The sequence below is a fragment of the Chelonoidis abingdonii genome, chromosome 2, assembly GCF_003597395.2.
Source record: "Chelonoidis abingdonii isolate Lonesome George chromosome 2, CheloAbing_2.0, whole genome shotgun sequence".
NCBI classification, from domain to species: Eukaryota; Metazoa; Chordata; order Testudines; family Testudinidae; genus Chelonoidis; species Chelonoidis abingdonii.
The window spans coordinates 267,059,879-267,081,051 of NC_133770.1; the positions used below are offsets into that span (position 1 = coordinate 267,059,879).

A 21,173-nucleotide genomic window follows, 5' to 3' on the forward strand; every position below is an offset into this window, starting at 1 on the left:
AATGCTCCGGAAGTCGACGCTAGCCTCGGTACTGTGGATGCAGTCCGCTGACTTAATGCACTTAGAGCATTTTGTGTGGGGACACACACAATCGACTGTATAAAAACGATTTCTAAAAAACAGACTTCTTTAAATTCGACCTAATTTCGTAGTGTAGACATACTCTCAGAGAGATTTTCCCACAGCATTAAGCAAAGCATTGAAGCACATGCTTAAGGTATCTCTGTATGGCAAAGCCCTTAAACATGTGCTTTGAGCACATGCTTAAGTGCTTTGCTGCTTACCAGTAGTCTGAAGAATTGGAGCCAAAGGACTTGATTAATATTGAATTTCTCCAGTTTTATGCCATTCTAACGCCACTGATTTTGTTGGAGTTATACTAGGATAAAACTGGAGAAGTGCATTGGTGCATTAGACCCAGAGTGCTTACAGGATCAGGTGCTGTTTGTCTCATGAAGAAGCATTTAATTTTAATAGGCATTTTCTCCTTTAAAGGAATGTAAGGCTATTTTCTTATGACATTTCACTCCCATCTTGCCTGTCTCAAATGCTTTTAGTCACTTTTTTGTACATGCCACTTGCCCTTTTAGATTTGTATTTACCTTTATCTTTAGAAAGTAGGGATCAGGGCTGCTAGTGTCGTATCTATTTTGTGCTGTTACATTAATGGTCAGTTACATTAATGGTCAGTTACATTAATTTTTATATATATTTTATATGTATATAAAGTGAAGGTAAATATTTATGTTTTAACTGTTAAGAGACTAAACATACTAGAAAAAATGTGCTTGCATGTCTTTAAATATGATGCAAATTAGGGAACTAGAGTTCAGATTTCCCCACACTGCTCTGCCAAGTGGTCTCAGTCAGAAATAATTTTCTCCATGAAGGAGCATGTAGTTCACTCATCAGCCTCTCCTGACTAGATGATATTATTTGTATCAAATTATATGTGGTGATTTCCTGAAGTGGACTACTGTGCCCACTAAGCCACACAGGTTATTTACTGAATTCACTCCTTCATTGCTGTCGTTAATTTTACTTACCTTTCTGTTGTCTATTGCCCTTATTTTATTTATTTTTAATTGTTAATTTAGGATTATGGACATGTGAATAAAATTGGTTATAACCCCCCCTCCCCCAAAACACAAGTTAATATGGAAGGTGGAAACTGAGATCTGCTCTTTAGTAAACATTTTCTCATTTTTCAGTTTGAAATCTTGGGGAAGAACTGGAGAATTCAGTTGCCTGCACAGTAGGTTCTTTAAGATCAGAAACTAAGATTTTTTATCTAAATGTATTTAGAAATTCTTAACTGCTTATCAAGTTATCTAAATAATCTGAAACACTTGAGGTTTACCTTTTCCTAGATTACGTGTAATGTTTTTACACAGCCCTACTACGAAAACACTATAAAAATCAAAACACAAGTTTATGGAAGTGAGAATAAACGACAAAAATCTACCATATTCCCCTGGAATTAACCATTTAACTAAACTCCTAATCCTTCTGTGATTTAAATTTTATTATTTGATTTCAAGGATCTAATTCGATCACAAGCCAGTTGGCACTCACACCAAAGTAGAGTTTTAGGAGTTGGAATTATTTTGATTTGCATTGTTGCTGCTTTATTTTATGTTTGGTTGATGTCAATATTTCACACTCTACCAACTCTGTTTTTAATACATTTTTCATCAAAATAAAGACTGGCCTCTGTTGAAGTAAATGACAATAAAATAGGAACATAAATAATGTATGTTTACTATAATTGTACAGTGAAATGAAAAGCATGATTAATTGATAACATCATTACATTAAAGCAAAGAGTTAAAAGGAAGCACAATGTAGTCTAAACTCACTCTAGGAATCGGTGCCAGTGCTAGCCCATTGGGGGCCTCAAGCAGGAATATTTTTAGGGCCTCCCCTCTCAACACATGCTAATAATTAATAGGGTCCACTTTGAGCTGCTGAGGGCCCTAAGCAATTGCTTAGCCTTCTTATGCCTAGCACTAGCTCTGCTAGGAACTGGTGAAGCTGCAATCAGTCATCTAAAGTGCTGTAAGTAACATCAGCAAAATTAGTGAAAGCAGCCAATTGAAGGAAAAACATCACATCAGAGAAAACTCAGGACCTCCACTCTTTTAAATGTCAAATTTGTTGTTGTCCTTTTGACTTTAATTTTAAATTAAGATAGTTCCATTCAAATTACCAATTCAAAATTCTGGACAGGATCGATTTCAGTGGAACTACTTACAGAGTAAGATAGCATGAATTAGGATAGCAGAATTGGGTGCAGGATCAATTTTTAAATGGATTAATAATGAAATACAATGCTATGAAATCATGAAAATTAGAAAAAATATCTACCTGTTAACCCCTAGTTGAATGTAACCATTCATTTTCAGTAAAGGTCAGCATATTTTTTTTAGGGAATGACTTTTGTCCCTGAGAATTGTGTATGTGGATGATTCTTTGATCTGTGCCTGCAGATGTCTAGGTAGGCAAGCATTTCTTCATTAGAGTACACATATTGGGGATTTGTGTATTGGCATCTAGATGTGTATGCACAAAATAAAACCACATTCAGATGTACACCTACAATCTGTGATTTTGCGTGCATGTGATGAAATTTACACTTCTCTAGCCAGATGCATGCACAAATTGGGGAATTATGTATGTGTATCTGTATTTGGCATCTACCCACAAAAATCTTTGATAAAAATGTTTTTAATCTGAGCTTCATTTAAACCAACCAACCACCATAGCTTCAACTCCCTTGCTGCTTTTTAGATCTACCGTGTCCTCCTGTCTACTGACATTTGTTGAACTATATGTGACATTCTGTGTACTACTTGAAAATAATGTTAACATATCTTATAAAGTGAATATTTCCAGGACTGCCGTAAGTGAATATATATGGACTACATATCTATTCTTTTCCTTAATTCATAATGGTAATTATTAGGGTGCTGACTACATACTGGTGACTCCTTCAAAGAACATCTCTAAACAGGCATAAATATCACCTCACACATGCAAACTGAATTGCTCAGATATTCTTCATATATTTTCCAGCAATTCTTATTTGGAAATTAAAATTACTATAAGCTAATGTTTCAGTAGGAAGTCAGATTGCTGAAATGTGGACTGTTATATTTCATCCAAATAAAAACTGCTTGAAAAATACATTAAAGACATAAACAGTTTTGGCAAGATATGGAACATGATGTTTATACCTGCTTGGACTTACACACACCCACACTGTTCCCTTCCACTCTCCGCCATCCACACAAAGATTAAAACCTCTTAGAACAGTTTCATTGTTTAATAGAATCAGAATACTATAGAAGGCTCTTTTAGTAGATCATCTGTTGCAAACTTTAAGATTTCTGTGTATCAATTTAAATGCTACTCTTTGATTTTTGATGATATATATGAACACACTTTCCCCACTTACAATGACTAATTATGAAAATCTCTTTAACATTTGTGTTCTTTTGTTCACTTACCTTACGTATAGATGCAGGGACACTTGAAAAACTCTAATTTTACCCCTTGGTGTTTTTATAGGGTTTATGGATGAATGCCTTTGCACAAAAATTATTATAAAATTAAAAAATGAACGTGTCTTCAATACAAATCTTGAAAAGAGAGATGAGAATAACCAATAAAATGTATTTGTCATTTTCCAACCTGGCTAAAGTGCCATAATCTTATATAATCATATTTAAAATTGCATAATTTGCAGTGAGTGTTTTTGAAGTTTCATTTTAAAACTGAAATTAGAAGTCATGTAAGGTGTCTCACTGATAGCACTGGAGATTGAAGTTCTAGACATTCCAAGTTCTCCCCAGATTCCCTGCCAATATGTGCTCAACTCTTTTTTGGAATAATCCCTCCCCCCTACCACCCCGGTATGAGATGGTGTCCATATCTCCACGTCCATGGCCACTCAACTACATGCTTTCCCAAGACTGCCAGAAAATGCAGGTGATGATAATGGCACATTTTTGATAATATGCAAATAATTTCTTTGGGCATAGATTCAACCTTTATGAGAGAGGTCTAGATTGTGCAACCCTTACTTTATACTTGTGAGTATGTTCTCAGACAAGTGGACCTGTTGTGTCAGATTTTCAGGCAGTGTAAATTGGCATAGTTCCATTGAAATCAATGCCAGCTGGGAATCTCTCACCCACTGACTTCAGTAAAGACAAATATCATATTTATGAGAGCAAGGGTTGCACAATCTAGCCAAAAATGAATTTGACTACTTTGATGCAATGGGGGTAATCACAGATTCTTAATAAATCATAAGAAATTCCAGTACAGTCAGTGTATTTTAACAACTTTATCCTTCCCTCTTCATTTAATGCAATAAGACCATTTATGTACTGCATCTCAGTATTATAGAAGTATTAAAAATAATACTGGAAAACTATCGTATAAGTACAAATTACATTTTTTCGTTAGAGAACTATGTTTCATTTCAGCAAGGAATCTTCAGTCAATTATAAATGGGACCATGCTTTCATCAGAGAGAGAAAGGTGTAATTTTTCTTCAAGTCTCAACCATGTATTTTGCAATGTGTTCTTGAAATCCACTTTTAAAATGAATTTTGAAAAGTATAGAATTTATTAAAATCTCACTTCAATTAAAATAGATTCCATTATTTCCAATCTCTATTAAAGTCTCGGGTAAAATTGCTCATCTGCGAAAGATGTGTTTACCAGGTAGTTAATATTAACAAATGAACATAAAGTGTACTCATTATTTGCTCATCAGCAAATTTGACCTTGCCTCCAGGCTAGTAGTGACAAAACGTAGTTGCCATCTGTTGGGTGTTTGGTCTATGTGAAATGAATTGGTAATCTCAGTCCAGTTTCTGTCAGCTGTATGTCCACAAAACAAAAAAATCAGCAGAATTGCCACTCGCTGGTACCCCATTAAAGAGGTATCAGGACTTTGTGCCAAGGACTTAGTGGCCATGGAGACTACAGAATTATTTTTAACTGGTCTCTTCAGAGCAGAGTTGAGGCCCAATGGTAGGATGATGTGAGGAAACTTCCATTGTCCCTGTCTGTGCTTTAAATATTCGAAGAATAGACGACTCAGGTCTGTAAAGCAAATTTAATGAGAGCTAGAATTCAATGTAACATAAAAAAAATCTAACAAACAGAACAACATAAAAAGAGCTCTTCTTCCACATATACAAGTGGGGTTTGCATATATAACTTCCATTTCTATTATTAAGAATGGCTGGATTAAATACCACAACTGGATAAATGACAAAGCAGATAATTTGCACATATTATTCCAAAAATATAACAATATTTTGCATATTTGAAATACATGTGAGCTATTCACTGAGCTGGCAGAATAATGAGAAAAATCACTTTTTTTTTTTTTTTTTTTTTTTTTTTCAATACATTGGATAAATTATCTGATAAATGTTATTTGNCAAAAATATAACAATATTTTGCATATTTGAAATATGGCAAAGATTCTGCCAGAGCTGGAAGAATAATGAGAAAAATTTTTTTTTTTTTTTTTTTTTTTTTTTTTGCAATACATTGGATAAATTATCTGATAAATGTTATTTGATCATTTCTAATAAATTTCCATCACAGCAATTGAAGAATAGACCCTAGTTGTAGAATTTAGTTGTAAGATATGAGGCTTTTATTTCATATTACTGTTAGATGATTTTGGTACAGTGTCCCTGATTCTTTTTAAAGGGCCCCTTGAAGATGCCATTGACGATGAAGAGGAAGAGTGCCTGTCTGAAGAAAATGACATTATTTCAAAAGAAGACTTTCCATTGGAGGAAAGCTTTTCTGCGGAGTTTGAGCCTGAGAATTTGAGTTATGAAGAAGTGGAATACTTTTGTAATAAAGGTAATCAATGCAGCACAGCGCCTGAGGAAATGAAACCGATACGTGCACGTGCACTTGATCAGAAATATTTTGTGGTGTTTGAAATGCAGAAAAAGCCCTATTAATAAGAAGCCTTAAATTAAGAAAATGATCAACTCTTGTTGAGTCATCTTTTAATCTGGTAGTAGTGTATATATTCGTTATTAAGCCGAATATTTTTGGTAAAAAAGTGATGCATCAAAGAGTGGGGGTTGAATTATAAATGGGTCTACACCAAAATTTGATGATTTTAAACTCTAGGGAATCATTGAATTGACTATCGAATACATTATCATTTTGTTTACCTGGAGCGTCTGCAGGCATGGAGCCCCTCAGCTCCCAGTGTCCGCGGTTTGCTGTTCCCAGCCAATGGGAGCTGTGGGAAGTGGCCTGCAGCTGGGAACGGCAAACCGCGGACACTGGGAGCTGAGGGGTTCCATGCCTGTGAACACTCCAGGTAAACAAAACATGCAGGCCCACTCTTACCCTAATGGGCCAGGAATCAAAGTTTACCAACACCTGAAATATAGGGTCGGCTTATGAAAGGATCATACAGTTTTTGTTATTTTTACCTAACCATCTTGGAGGGGTCGGCTTATAAATGAACAGGCTAATGAACAAATGTATATGGTAATTACTGCAAATATTTCAATATGGTAGACCTGGAACTCAGTTTCTAGAGTGTTGGTAATCAAAACATATTTATCTTAACTATTTAAAATGAACCTCAGAAATCCATCACGTAAGACAAAGAGCTGGCAATACAGCAGGCCACTTCATTACTTCCTTGCCCATGTTAGGAAGCTTGCTGTGTTTTTGGATTCTTGAATTAAAATAGTGCTCACTGATGATACACTGTCAGCACTGTGAGGTCAGTGATTTGCAGAAAGGAGGGCTTTTAAAGTTGTAGATGCCTTTTTGGTACATCAATTGTAGGTTATTGAAGATATATTTATTTTACGATGAAATATGTCAATGCATTCTTTATCTGTGTTTGGGCATGCTGTTCCCAATCCAGCTGACAGAAAGGTTTCTCTTATGAAAAACTGATTTAACTTTCTTTCTTTCTTTTTGATTGTTTTATTGTTTGTCTTCTGCAGCTAAGGATGCTCATCCAATATCTAGAACCATTGTTGTAATGGTTGGCTTATTAGTCGCAACGACCCAGGAAGTTTGGTTTCAGTGATTTTTCTTTCTGTTCTCTTTAGGGCACTGGGATATTTTTTTCTCACTGGGATAGTTTGGTGGTCTCCAGTTTATCAGTTATGATTTTCCTAGGAAACTGGAACAAGCCTCTTTGAGTGCAGTCAAAGGCTTAGGCCTATAGAGTGCCATAGAAGTAGAGGTAGGTGGTAGAGAGTGGAGAAGGGAAGAAAACACAACTTCTGTAAGTTTCTCACACGTGACTATGTTAGGAAGGGTTAGTTAGTTGATCCTTAGCAAGGATATGGCACCTCGGAGAACAAACAATCAAAGATGCAGTTTTGAATCCTAGAGCTAAATGGCTTATCATACTAAGACCGAACAAGATGATAAATGAAAATACTTTAAAAACACAATGAGCTAAATGCTGTTAACATTAAGAACATAAGAATGGCCCTACTGGGTCAGACCAAAGGTCCATCTAGCCCAGTCTCCTGTCTTCTGACAGTGGCCAGTGCCAGGTGCCGCAGAGGGAATGAACAGAACAAGTAATCATCAGGTGATCCATCCCCTGTCACCTATTCCCAGCTTCTGGCAAACAGAGGGTAGGGACACCATTCCTGCAGATCCTGGCTAATAGCCATTGATGAACCTATCCTCCATGAATTTATCTAGTTATTTTTTGAACTCTGTTATGGTCTTGATCTTCACAACATCCTCTGGGAAGGAGTTCCACAAGTTGACTATGCTTAGGCAAACACTGCACCCATTATGAGCTCAGTGGTTGCTCATGCTTACCCTGGATAATAGTTTGCTTGGTTTAGTGGAAATATTTGGCCAGACACTGGGATTATTCTATAGTTATTTTGTGATGTAGCTCAAGATTTTTAACTTTCATTTGAATGGTCAGCATGCCAGTTCTTCCCAAGTCCTCTCTGACCTGTCTAGGATCCCATATGACTCTAGAGGAGGGGGAGGGGACTCTGAGAAAGGATTCATATCGGGCTGATGCAGCTGTTGCTTTCCACTGTATACTCACACTGCTTTAAAAGTCTACCCATTCTACAGAGCCCATCCCTGAAAATAGTCCTGTTCTGTGTGAATGAATGAAAACATGTCTTTACTTCCTTATTTTATTTTATTTTATTTGCATGCAATAGTAATTTGTATATTTATAAATCTTGCTTTTTTTTTGTGAGGGACAACAAATGAAAAGCAGGGATGGGAGTGAGGGTTACTGGTATAAAATCAGGGATCTGGAGGGGGACAATGAGCAGAGAACCCTGAATGGCTCCCACTACTCCTCGAAGGCATCCAGGGAGCCAGTGGACACAGCCCAGAGGAAATCTGTCTAGAGACTTAACTTGAGGAAGGATCAGAAATAGGCCCCGCAGTCACAGATCACCCTCCACCCCCTGTTTAGCTTCCTCCTCCATGTACAGTGCCAGGAGGAGGCTGATGAGGAGGTCTCATGACTTTGTAGGGCCATGATTAGGGTGTGCGTAAATCAGGAGGTGTGTGTGGGGGAAATGGGATATAAATGTGTGCCAGGGTCTCCCTCTCATTGCAAAAGGATCAATTGTCAGAGAATGTCATGAACCACGCCAGGTACATGCCCATGGTCATGGGACCATGAAGGAACTGCCAACTAATAGTCCCGGCAGGCTGTGGGACCAGGGTGGAATATGGATTAGTCCACTGGGATGCCGCTCCCTTCTTGGGTAGCGGGAGTTCCTGCCACTTGTTGTCAGAGCAGGACACAAGGATGAGGAAATGAAGGGTATGGATCATGAGCACATATAGCTGTTTCCTGGGTGCAGTTAAGAGATGGACTGGCTGTATGTCTCACAGCCAGCTCAGACAGTATGTAGGGGGTGGCTGGGGAAGCACGGAGGACCAGGGGTCAGGGTCAGGCAGGGAGCACCCTCCCGAAAGACCCACTCAAGGAAAACCACAATAACCAGGTGTGAGAGCTGCCCTCAACTCCTGGAGCACAAGATGGGGGACATGAGGGATGGAGAGTTCACATGTGCCAGCCAAGGGATTGACCCTGTCCCCCTGATTGTAGTCCATGAAATCTCCAATCTTGGTGGTAACAGCCAGAACAGACTCCGGTGCATCAACAGGGACTCCCTCACCTGCACACGTCGATGGGGATTGTGTAGCAAAGGCTCTGCGAGGAGGTCCTCCCCATGAATCTGGTCACTAAGACTAACCTCTAGGTTCTGAGACAACGTGAAAAGATCTTGGGAAACCCCTGGCAGCTGGAGCTCTTGACCCAGTTGACCTGAGCAGAGAAGGCCACCAAATAGATAGTTTGGCAACCCTCCACCCATGCTAGGTGGCTCGGGTCCTGGACCAGAAGGAGCATGTTGTCAGCGTACACTGACAGGACCATCCTCAAATCCAGCTCTTGGAGCACCAACTCCATGAACCTCTTGTGGATGAAGGTGCTCAATGGTGATGGTATATTGCTAACTGGACAGCGGGCAGCCCTGATACACCCTTCGACCAAAGATGACTGGTTCAGTCAGGGTCCAGTTGAGTTGACTAAACATTGCAGAAGCGTAAAACACTGGGAGAATCTTGCCGTTACTGTGTCTTAAGTTTAGGTATGAACCTGATGATATATCCCAGGAACTGGAAGCTGTAAAGATATTTGTTGATTCTTCAAAGTGAGTGTCATTTGATTCCTGATGCTCCTTTCTCCAGGTGATATGTATAGTAGTAGTTATAAAAGGAGCTTAAAGCCTATCCACAGCAAATTCTACATAGAAAATTTTTTAAAGGAAAATATCTTATCTTATCGGGCATATAAAATTCCTAACTGAGGCAGTGTAAAAGAAAAGTCCCACTTTGAAGTAAATGGAGAACTGTAAGTGTCTGGTGTGGGGGCTCGGCCCTCTCAGGCGCGGCTGGGAGCCGGTCCGCCTCGTTCCACGAGTTGGGTGAGCTGTCGCCTTAGCCTGGTGAAGCAGGAAACAGTCAGGAGCTCAGGCCTTCAGGCCGGGGCTGAGCAAACAAACAGGATAGAAGCCCAGGCCCTTGGGCAGGGCGGGGCAACAAGCAGTTTAGGGCTCAGTCCTTTAGGCAGGGACTGAGCAAACAAACAGTCTATTAGCCCAGGTCCTTGGGCAGGGCGGGGCAACAAGCAGTTCAGGGCTCAGTCCTTTCTCAGGCCAGCAAGAGGGGGAGTCTGCCACCACTGGAAGGGTGGCAGGGGGGACACAGGCCCTCCCACTCCACTGCATCCCACCCGGGGCCCTGACAGCGACAGACAGTCTGCTGTTGTGTCAGCGGGGATCCTGACTGCAACACACTGACATTGGTTCAGGGTCTCCTGGAGCCAGACTAGGGTCGGCTACCCTGGGCCACTTCCAGTCTCCCCCCAGTTGGTACCTGTGTATCACATGCGTCTTCCGCAGTGTCCCACACCATGGGCACCAGCATCTGTCCTTTCCGGCGGCCAGTGGCCAACTGAGCGCTGTGGCCGGGCCTTTATACTTCCTCTCCCGCCCCTTGACTTCCGGGGGGCGGGAACAGGTGGCAGCAGCTCCGCCCACTTCGGCATTTGTTCTGGCTCGGCCCTCTCGGGCGCAGCTGGGAGCCAGGCCACCTCACTACAAGAACCTATTCTGGAAAAGAATGGAATAGGAGAGTATGAAGGCAGTGGTTTTCAAACTGCAGGTCGCGACCCAGTACTAGTCGTGGAATGTAAGGCACTGGCGGCTCTGGTCAGCACCACCGACTGGGCCGTTAAAAGTCTTGTTGGCAGTGCCGCCTGGCTAAAGAAGGCTAGTCCCTACTTATTCTGACACCACGCTGCACCCCAGAAGTGGCCAGCAGCAGGTCCGGTCCTAGGCGGGGGGGCCACGGGGCTCTGCATGCTGCCCCGCCCTGAGCCTCCACACTCCCATTGGCCAGTTCTATGGGCGAGAGCCACACAGAGTTGCTCGTGCACTCCGCCTAGGAGCCAGACCTGCTGGTAGCACGGTCCGCGGTGCCAGAACAGACAGGAAGCCTGCCTTAGCATCCCCACTGCACCGCTGACTGGGAGCCGCCCAAGGTAAGCCCATGCTACAACCCCTGCTCCAATCCCCAGCCCTGAGCCCCCATCCAAGCCCCTTCCTGCACCCCAAACTCCTCATCCCCGGCCCCACCCCAGAGCTTGCACCCCTAGCCCAGAATCCTGACCCCCTCCTGCCTCCCACCCCCCTGCCCCAGCCCTGAGCGCCCCCAAACCTCTCATTGCTGGCCCCACCCCAGTGCCTGCACCCCAGGCCATAGCTCTGACCCCCTCCTGCACCCCAACCCCCTGCCCCATCCTTGAGACCCCGCAAACCCGGAGCCCCCTCCTGCACCTCAAACCCCCCAGCTCCACCCCACAGACTGAACCCCCAGCCCAGAGCCCTGACACCCTTCCACATACCAACCCCCAACCCAGAGCCCCTCCCACACCGAGAACTGCACATTTCTGGCCCCACTCACAGCCCTCACCCCCAAACCTCTGCCCCAGCCCTGAGCCCCTTCCACACCCCAAACCCCTCATCGCCAGCTCCGTTGGGTCGTGGGCATCAACAATTTTTTTCAACTGGGTCGCCAGAAAAAAAAGTTTGAAAATCACTAGTATGAAGGCATTTAAATGGCTCAGCTACAGTTGAGTTGTTTTGTGTCTTAGAAATTTAGTACTGGTAGTATGAGGTCACATGTTCCCCTTCTGTGGACAAAGGACAGGAGGGAAAAACTCACGTGCAAAGTAAATGAGATTAATCTCAGAGTTTCCTTTTCACCCTCCTCCCAGTGGAAGGGTTTGTGACGTTATTGAATGAGGCCCAATGTTGCTAATTGTCATGATTTTTGTCATGGGTCTCATGCTATTTAGTGTTTTTCTTAAAATCTCAGATGCTGAAATCTAGAGATTACATGATGATTTTTTTTTTCATTTTCTACCCTTCTTGGGTGTGGAGGAAAGCTTGAAAATGTGAAGTGAGTGTTCCCTAAAGGCTCAGAAACCAGAGAGAGAGAAAAATAATCTAAATGCATTTGTTTGGTGGCTTGACTCGTGATTTTTGAATGCTTGGATTTGGTAGTACTGGAGACCTGCAAACACACACATCCTGTAGATCTGCATCGAAAGAAGAAAACAAATGGGTAGATCCAGGAACCCTTCTCCCACAATGACATCATGACTTTTGATGCAGCCATCCATGCTGCCTTTGGTTATTTCTGTCTGCTCACCACTCACCGCCATAGATTCAAGCAGAATGAGTTAATACTTTGTTGTAAGGGGAGTGTGCCACAGACAGTGACTAGTCCCAGAAGTAACCCTTTTTACCCTTCCAAGTTCCCACAGAAAGAAGGTAAAAGGGAACAGGGAAGGGTTCTAGTGAGGACCCAGACAGGCAAAGAGCATGTAGCAGAGCTGGTGTTTACCCCATTCTGTGCTGTGTTATGTATACGGTGTTTACTTTTTAATCCCTTCCCAACCATGTACAGAGAAGGCAGATTCTGGAGGGGAGGGATAACTCAGGGGTTTGAGCATTGGCCTACTAAACACAGGATTATGAGTTCAATTCTTGAGGGGGCCATTTAGGGGTCTGAAGCAAAAATCTGTCTGGGGATTGGTTCTGCTTTGAGCAAGGGGCTGGACTAGATGACCTCCTGAGGTTCCTTCTTATCCTGATATTCTGTGAATTGGGCCCAGAGGTGTGTAATTATCCCAAATAGGGATTGAAATTAACAAATCATTGGAAAGGGGCAGGACTGAGTTCATATGTTATTGAGTTGACTGAGATGGAATACATGGGTATTAACAACTTGGCTACTTAAGGTATTTGGCAGGAGGGAGTTTTCTGTCAGGCTTTATCTGGCTGTTTGATGGAGGGGTAGCCCCCATCATATTGTATGTATAGTTGGGGTTTTTTTTTCCAATATGCATTACTTTACATTTATCCAAATTAAATTTCATTTGCCATTTTGTTGCCCAATCACTTAGTTTTGTGAGATCTTTTTGAAGTTCCTCACAATCTGCTTTGGTCTTAACTATCTTGAGTAGTTTAGTATCATCTGCAAACTTTGCCACCTCACTGTTTACCCCTTTCTCCAGATCATTTATGAATAAATTGAATAGGATTGGTCCTAGGACTGACCCTTGGGGAACACCACTAGTTAGCCCTCTCTATTCTGAGAATTTACCATTAATTCCTACCCTTTGTTCCCTTTGTTCCTCTGTGTTTTGTCAGCGATAACAAAATAAGATCTAACAACTGCTTCTTTGAGAAGTTGTAGAACTTCCTTGAGCAGAGACTAGAAATTTGACAGGAGGTAGTCCTGTTGTGGAAGGGGTGACTTTTGCTGTCGTAGTGAAAATTCATCCAGATTTGCCCAAGCTCTAAGCCTCTGGAAATTGCAATTTGCTCTTGCCCAGTAATGATTGTTACAAGTCTGTCAGTGAAAATATCTGAAGATTCTGTCTACAAGGAGCATGTTAGCCTGAGGCTTCCAGGCCAAAGAAGGACTTTTCCTGCAACTGCTCTTTCTGGTTGCTGGGGGCTGCTGTGGTACTTAGCACAAAAACTGAGATGGAGACAATCTCTCTTGTGCTGTCCTTGCTAACAACAGAGAGCATGGAAGAGGAAGCAGCCTGACTCAAATGCAGAGGGGTGAGAGGCAGTGTGGGGACTGAGGCAGGTGTGAGGAGACTGGGAGACAGGTAGGCAGGGTGAGGATTGGACCAGAAAGAAACCAGGGACAGGCTAAAGATGATAGAAACAGAAGTGGTCAGACAAAGAAAGGGGAGGGATGTCATACTAGGGGATGGGGCAAAAGGGGACAAACTGGAGCTGACAGGGGTAGAAGGGACAGGCTGAGGAAGATGGTGCCTTGTATGTGAACTTGGCTAGGCTAAAATGGAATGTGATCATCTCATCAGCCATGTCCTCGCTCCTCCCTCTCTCCCCCTCCAGAGCCTTCTGCACACCACGAAACAGCTGATACAGAGGTGAGGGGGAGGTGCTGATCGGTGGGGTGTGAGGCACTGGGAGCTGGGTGGGAGTTGATGAGGGACTGCTGACGTATTACTGTGGCTCTTTCGCAATGTACGTTGGTAAATTCTGGCTCCTTCTCAGGCTCAAGTTGGCCACCCCTGAGCTAATGTCTCTATTCAATCCGTGATTTTTAGTGTCTAGCAAAGTTATGAATTTAAGCTCTCAGACTCATCATTTGAAAGTATTGTGCAGGTTTCCTCTGTGGCTGAGGACTGATAGATTACATATAGAGTGATCACTTTGTGGAAAAGTGCTCACCCACAGATAATGTGGTATTTTTATCTTTTATCATTTCCTCATTTGAGAGCGGACATCTCATTAAAGACTATCATAAGCATACACATAGGGGGACCAAATAAATGTTGCGCAGGCATTTTCTTTCAGACTTTCCCCTACACACACTTACCAAAGGAAATCCCCATTCTTCTGTCTTTCCAAAGTCCATACCAGTTCTCTCAGATAGTACTGATTTTGTACACTGAAAGCAACAAGGGGAAAAGATCTGTAGGTCTGATGCCTCCTCTACTTCTTGAGGGTGGGATCTAACAAGTTGTCACGCCCATCTCTCTTGCCCTGTGTGGGTGAGAAGCAGTATGGTGATGAGGCCTCTCTGAAGGGAAGAGGTATCTAGAGGTTTAGGGTAGAGTGCATGAGACTAGGGAATTTTCAGATGTCTACGTGTACCAAAGGGAAGGGGCAGTAGCAGAGAGTAGATGGTGGCCTCAGTCTAGCATTGGAGAATGGGAAAATCATCAGGACAGCAGATGTGGGAATATTCTTGTTGATGTTAGAGGGAAGAAGCAAAGGGAAATGAGGGGCATCTCTCTGATAATTAAGGGAAGGAGTAGGATAATCTGTTGATATTGACTCTGTCATGGTGTAGGTGGGTATTCAGAGCCTCCATTGGCAAACAAACTCTGATCCCACCTGACTGCTGCATTTTATGGGGTTTTCTAGTTGTAGCTGTGCTGTTGCCATTCCTTCAATAAACTGTCTCATCCCACTGCCCTATTGCTAGAGGCCACATTGACAAATGAATGCTATGCATAGCAAATCTGCAGACATTACTGACTGGGAAGGAATTCCTGGCACCCTTATCACTATTGGTGTTCTTCAGGACCCAAAGCAGGTGGGTAGTCCAATCATAAACCAGTGGTTGGTAGGTTCCATTATAGATGGTATATGCTTCATGGTCCCAAAGGCCAGACTGATTCAGATGGTGATATAGGTTCCTCCACAGGTGTTCAGTTTATGATGCAGTGGTATATGGTTAGAGCAGGGAACAGTAAGTCAATACTTTAGGTTCTATTGTTTCTTCTATCACAGACTACTATACTGTGTCAATTTACTACATATTTGCAAAGGACATGACAAAATGGGGCTCTGATCCCTGATTGGGACCCCTCAGAGAGCATCTGATTTTCCTGTAGAGGTAGGTGAAATATAGTTCCAGCTGAAGCTCAAAAATAGCATTTCTGAGTCAGCAAGAGGGAAATGCTTGGGACTATATGAATGTGCAACCTTTACAATGGTCTCATCCTCTGGCTATGGCAGTGAAGAATGAGCCTGGAACCTGAACTGAGCTTTCTGCTCATGTACATAATGTTGGCACTTGGCTCCCAGACCAGCTTAGGTCTGGATTTTTTTTACTTTAAACCGTATGCAGTCAGACTTGAGATTCAGGGAAGCAACTGCAGAGTGATTCTCCATATAAAGTGTCAATAAACACAACACTAGGTTATTTTCCTTCATACTGGATGTGTGAAGCTATCACCGCCACCATCTATAATACCAGCTGAACATTTAACACCCTGAAAATGATTTTTTTGAGTTCCTTCTACCTTCTGGGGTGTGTGGTTTTATTTTGTGTGTAAATTTTCTCTGCTTCTCGTCTATATGGTGACCAGACAGCAAGTGTGAAAAATCAGGACATGGCTTGGGGGATAATAGGAGCCTATATAAGAAAAAGACTCCAAAATCAGAACTGTCCCTATAAAATCAGGACATCTGGTTACCCTATTCGTCTGCCTTGCTGTAATGTCTAACAACCATGCTTGCTGTTTGCTGTGTTCATTGGATCAGAAAGTAGGTTTAGCTATTTTTTTCAGAAACCTTTTTCAGTCAGTGTAGTTCTTTCCTCCTCACTAGTGGCTTTAATGACATATTTTTACCTCCTCTGATTCTACAGTAACTAGAAGCAGGATCACCATAAGGCAGCTATACCATAATCACTTTGAGCTCAATAAGGAGATCTTTACAGGCAACTTTGTTCTTTTTCTTAATGAGATTAAGAAGCTCAGCTCTTTAAATTCTTGTATATAACACTGACATTTCCAGGGTGTGTTTTGGATGAGGGAGTTCAAAGAGAAGGAATGACAAAGAAAAGCCAATATGACTTTGTTTTTTACCTTGCTGGAGGAGCTGTTTGTGCAAATCGCCTATAAGCTTATTGACTTGAATCTTTGACTCCTTGTTTTCTCTGGATTTCGCTGGAGTGTAGACACTGATAGAGCACTGATAGAGGTGATTGAACAGCCCCCAGCTTTGCTTGGCACCAGACCCCACACCCCCACCAGGCCTGACATTATCTTTCCCCGGCAATGCTTCTGTTTTTCTGGAGCTCATACTCCTTTAATTTTTTTTTTTAATATTTGTAATTTGTTACGTTTTCTTTTTGTGGGCTTTCCAAGTAACTGAAGGGCACATTAATTCTTTTTGTTAAGGAGAGATAGGAGAGGGCATGTATATGTGATGTGTGTTCGTCTCATAGGACAAAAAAAGATCGTCCATGACATGAAAAAAATAACACTTTTCAATAACATTCCTGTAAAGAAATACAGTATCAGACTGATTTATTTGTGTGTAGATTGAGGGTTTACGGGTAAGGCTTTCCACTCAGCAGAGTGTGGGTTAATTTCAGTTTGTCTCAGTTGAATGGAATGCAGATAATCTACTTTTTCTGGCTTTGCTGGATCCTGAGCATCCTCCATTTCTTCATCAGATGCAGCATATGGATCTGGAGAAGTGAGGGATCTAATGGCAGCTGTGGAAGGGCACAAATTAGTTAAAGTTGACTCTTTCCATGACGAAAGGAGGCTTTTTACTTACTAACATATGCCTCCTCCTTAACCCCTTTGTCTGTCATTGCTTTCTATCCCTCAGAGAGGGGACAACCTTTTTTTTTTCGTTTTTTCTTTTTTTTTTTTTTTTTGATAGAAAAGGAAAGGGATAGCAAAAAGTGTTTGAAGTTGTTTTTTTTTTTCCACAAAACTGAAGGGTCTCTGACTAGCAACTGGGAGATTGCTTGTCAACTACTCTATTCTCCTTTGGCTGCTACCCCGGATGTCGTCTCTAGAGGTCAAATCTTGGTCCCATTGAAATGAATGCCAGAGTTCCCAATGATTTCAGTAGGATCAGGATTTGACCCTTTGTGTCCAAGCACACCCTGCTCATACTCAGGAAGCGAGGGCAGGGTCATTGAACAGAAAACTAAATTTCACAATTAACTAGCAAGCTAGATTTTTAAAAAAAGCAAACAAATAGAGTTAACTAGATAACGGCTTTAAAATGTGCAGAGTTGTGGGATGAGAACAACTCCTGCCTTTTCAGTCAGTACCTTTTGGGCTCCTTAAGAACAGTGAAATTGTGAACTTTATCATGCTGTGATTTAGTCACCACAAGTACTATGCTGTCCCCTTTCCTAGAAATTGTGAAAATTTACCTTGACTCAAAGTAAGAATTTCAAATGAATTAGAGGTAAGCTCCCATAAAATATGAAATATGCAAGTGACATACTTTTATCCATTTGCTTGCATAGAGTATTACAACTGTATATCTGTTTGATTTTTTGGGGGTGGGAGCTTCTATTTCTTCCACCTATTTCATCTGATGTCTTCTGTTCGTGGTTTTGAATGCTGGTGGAGGGTCCAAAGAACTCAGTTGTGCACAAGCTTAGCACCCCTAATCAATGGCTGTGGATGGTGGCAGTAATATAACTCTCAAAGCACTCGAAAAAATAAAGGACTCCCACATCTGTGACCTGATGGGATAAATATTATTGCTGGAAGGATTATGATGGATGACACAGACCTAAAGGAACCATTTTCTTGTGACAGCTAATTCTGTCACTTGTTTCGGCACATAAGATGTCCTGACTGTTTTTGAAACTGCTAAACAGGACGTTGCAGGAGTAATACTCTGAACATTCTTGGAATCTGGGAGACAAACTGGATTGGTATGGACACACAAGATAGACAGTACTAGTTTTTGTTTTCTGATAATCATTGCAACATAGCTCATGGAGGAGTGTAGTGGGTCAGTGGTGGTCCCTCCCGCTCTGGGTCAGTGGGAGGCCACTCCACCTCACTATGTCACTGGGTATCTCCTAGGGTTGCCAATCCTCCTGGTTTTGCCAGTAGTCTCCTGGAATCAGGCTCTATCTCCCAGAGGCTACTGAAGCCAAACTGGGAGATTTTAGGCCCCTAAAAGTCCAGCAGAGCTCAGGCATGCTCTCCACTCACCCTGGTCCCACGCTGCTCCCAGAAGCAGTCGGCACATCCCTGCGGCCCCTGGGAGGTCCAGGGGGTCTCTGCATGCTGTCTCTGCCCCAAGCACCCACTCCAAAGCTCTCATTGACCAAGAACTGCGGCCAATGGGAGCTCTGGGGGCAGCACTTGTGGGCATGGGCAGTGCATGGAGACCCCCTGGCACCACCCATGGGGCCACAGGGAAATGCCTGCCGCTTCTTGGAGCAGCGTGGGGCCAGGGCAAGCAGGGAGCCTGCCTTTGCCTTACTATGCTGCCCGAGGTAAGCACCTCTCTCCCAGAGCCTGCACCCCTCAGCTCCTCCCGCACCCCTCAGCTCCTCCCACACCCCAATCCACTGCCCCAGCCTGGAGCCCCCTCTAGCACCTGAACCCGCTACCCTAGGTTCAGCCCAGAGCCCCCTCCCACACTCTGATCCCCTCAGTCCCAGCCCTGCCTCAGCCTGGTGAAAGTGAGTGAGGGTGGGGGAGAGCAAGCAATGGAGGTAGTGGGGATGGAGGGAGCAGGGCAGGGCCTCAGAGAAGGGGCAGGGCAGATGGGGTGGGACAAGGGTGTTTGGGTTTGTGTGATTAGACAGTTGGCACCCCTAATGTCACCTCAAGTCAGGGAATTAGCAGAGCATTGAACAGTTTAAGGGCAGAGTAGTACAAATCTATAAGGCCTGGCCATCAGTCATGGTGGGGCAGCAAACAATTGAAGGCTCTGGCCTACAGTCAGGGGCTCTGCCCGTCATCTGGGCAGAGCAGCACAGGGGTTGGGTGTCCTACCTCCAGTGGACGGCCAACAAATGCAGGTCTCTTGGCCTAGAGAGGGGAGACTGCCAATCCAGGGGTGAGGTGGCAAATGGTAAGGGGGCCCAGGCCCACCCAACTCCACCAGGCCCCAACCTAGTGCCCTAATGGTGGTGGAATATTTCACCACTGGGTCAGCACAGAATTCAGCTGCAACACGCTGACCGAGTCTCTGGTCAGCTGCCCTGCACCACTCCCTACCTGCTCTTTGGGGTGTCCTTGGATCTGTGGGGGGTCCTCCGCTTGCATGGGGAACCCCAAACGCTACTGCCAGTCATCATCAAGCCCCCACTCCCTAGTGCAGACTGCAGTGTAAAAGCCACTCATCACAGGTGTAACCCTTCTGCCCCTCTGAGTTGGCAGCAACAAGGGCCAGGTTCAGTATCCACGGGTTCCGTTTCAATAACACAAGGCATAACCGGCTCGAGCCCCCAGCCAGTGACCTGGGACACTTACATACCATACCCTCCTGGGCACCTCTAGGAGGCAATACTTCCCCTCTCGCAAGCACGGAGTCTGAGTGTAGCGAAATCTTTTTAATAAAGGAAGGAATCAATGTGGCATCCCATTGGAGAAACACCACAAACAGAGTTATAACACAAACCATAACCACCCCCCCAAGTACATTTGGCAATGTCCTTTCCCCCTTAGGGTCTTAAGTCCAATCACTCCAAAGTCCAACAACCCAAAAGTCTCTGGTCAATGCCACCCCAGAATTCAAGAGTCTATCTGTAGAGGTCCCTCCCCCCAGCCTGGGTGAAAGGGGCACCTTACGTGGTCCAGGGCCAACTGCCCTGCCTCTCCGTGGGTTCTGCTTCCGCCTTCTCCACGAACTGCTCCGCCTTACCAGCCGCTCCACTCTGCTCCTCCGGCCATCCTCACAAACTGCTCCGCTCCACCAGCTGCCTCGTGAGCTGCTCCAGTTGTCCCTGCAAACTGCTCGGCTCCGCTCGCTCTGTGGGCTGCTCCACACGCCCCACAGCTACTCCGCTCTGCCAGCCGCTCCACTCCACCAGCTGTCCTGTGGTCCGCTCCAGCCATCCCCATAAACTGCTCCACTCCGCCAGCTGCTCTGTTCCACAGTATAGCTTCAGGCTCCCCCACTAGTTAGCACAGTACTCAGTGCTCCCAGCTCAGTAATTTCAGCTCTTTTGTGATTTCAGCTCTTAGTGATCTCAGCACATAGTAGGGGAGCCCAGTGCTAGTGCACCATTAGCCCAAAGTGAGTTCAGCTCAGCAACCTGTATCTAGAGTCTTAAGGGAATAAAAAATCAACTCTGACATTCCACAGTGGAGAGAGGAGGGGGTGCAACTGGTGCTTCTAGCTCCACAAGGAGCCTGCACCACCAGGCACAAATACCTGTCCCCAACCTCTCTCTATTCACAGGGTTTTGGAACCCATGTCCCTTGTCTAGCAAGTACCACCCAACTGAGGTTGAGTCATTTCTGTCACAAAGCACTCACACAGCTCGGCAGTCTGGGATGGGGCAGGCGTGCCTATGCAAATATTTGAGATTTTGCATTCCAGACATTCTTTCCACACTTCCCATACTTCACCACCAGATGTCAGGGTACAGCTCATCCTGACTCTGCTTACACAGGCAAGGTTGGGTCTGAACCTGCTGCCTCTCTCTGCAACCTAGTGCCTCTGTGGGGCCTTGGACAAGGCCCTGCAGCCTGGGGAGGTGCCAGCCTAGAGCTCCCCAGCCCCCTGGCCTTTCCCCAGGCCTGC

The 21,173-nt window shown here is 43.9% G+C and overlaps 1 protein-coding gene across 1 annotated transcript in view; it reads left to right on the plus strand.

Moving 5' to 3' along the window:
* Nucleotides 1-21,173, plus strand: part of ZFPM2 (zinc finger protein, FOG family member 2) — a 485,059-nt gene that overhangs the window by 136,386 nt on the left and 327,500 nt on the right. Inside the window, exon 2 of the mRNA XM_075063183.1 lies at nucleotides 5,740-5,898. Coding sequence (XP_074919284.1) covers nucleotides 5,740-5,898 — 159 coding nt within the window. The remainder of the gene's footprint in view (nucleotides 1-5,739; nucleotides 5,899-21,173) is intronic.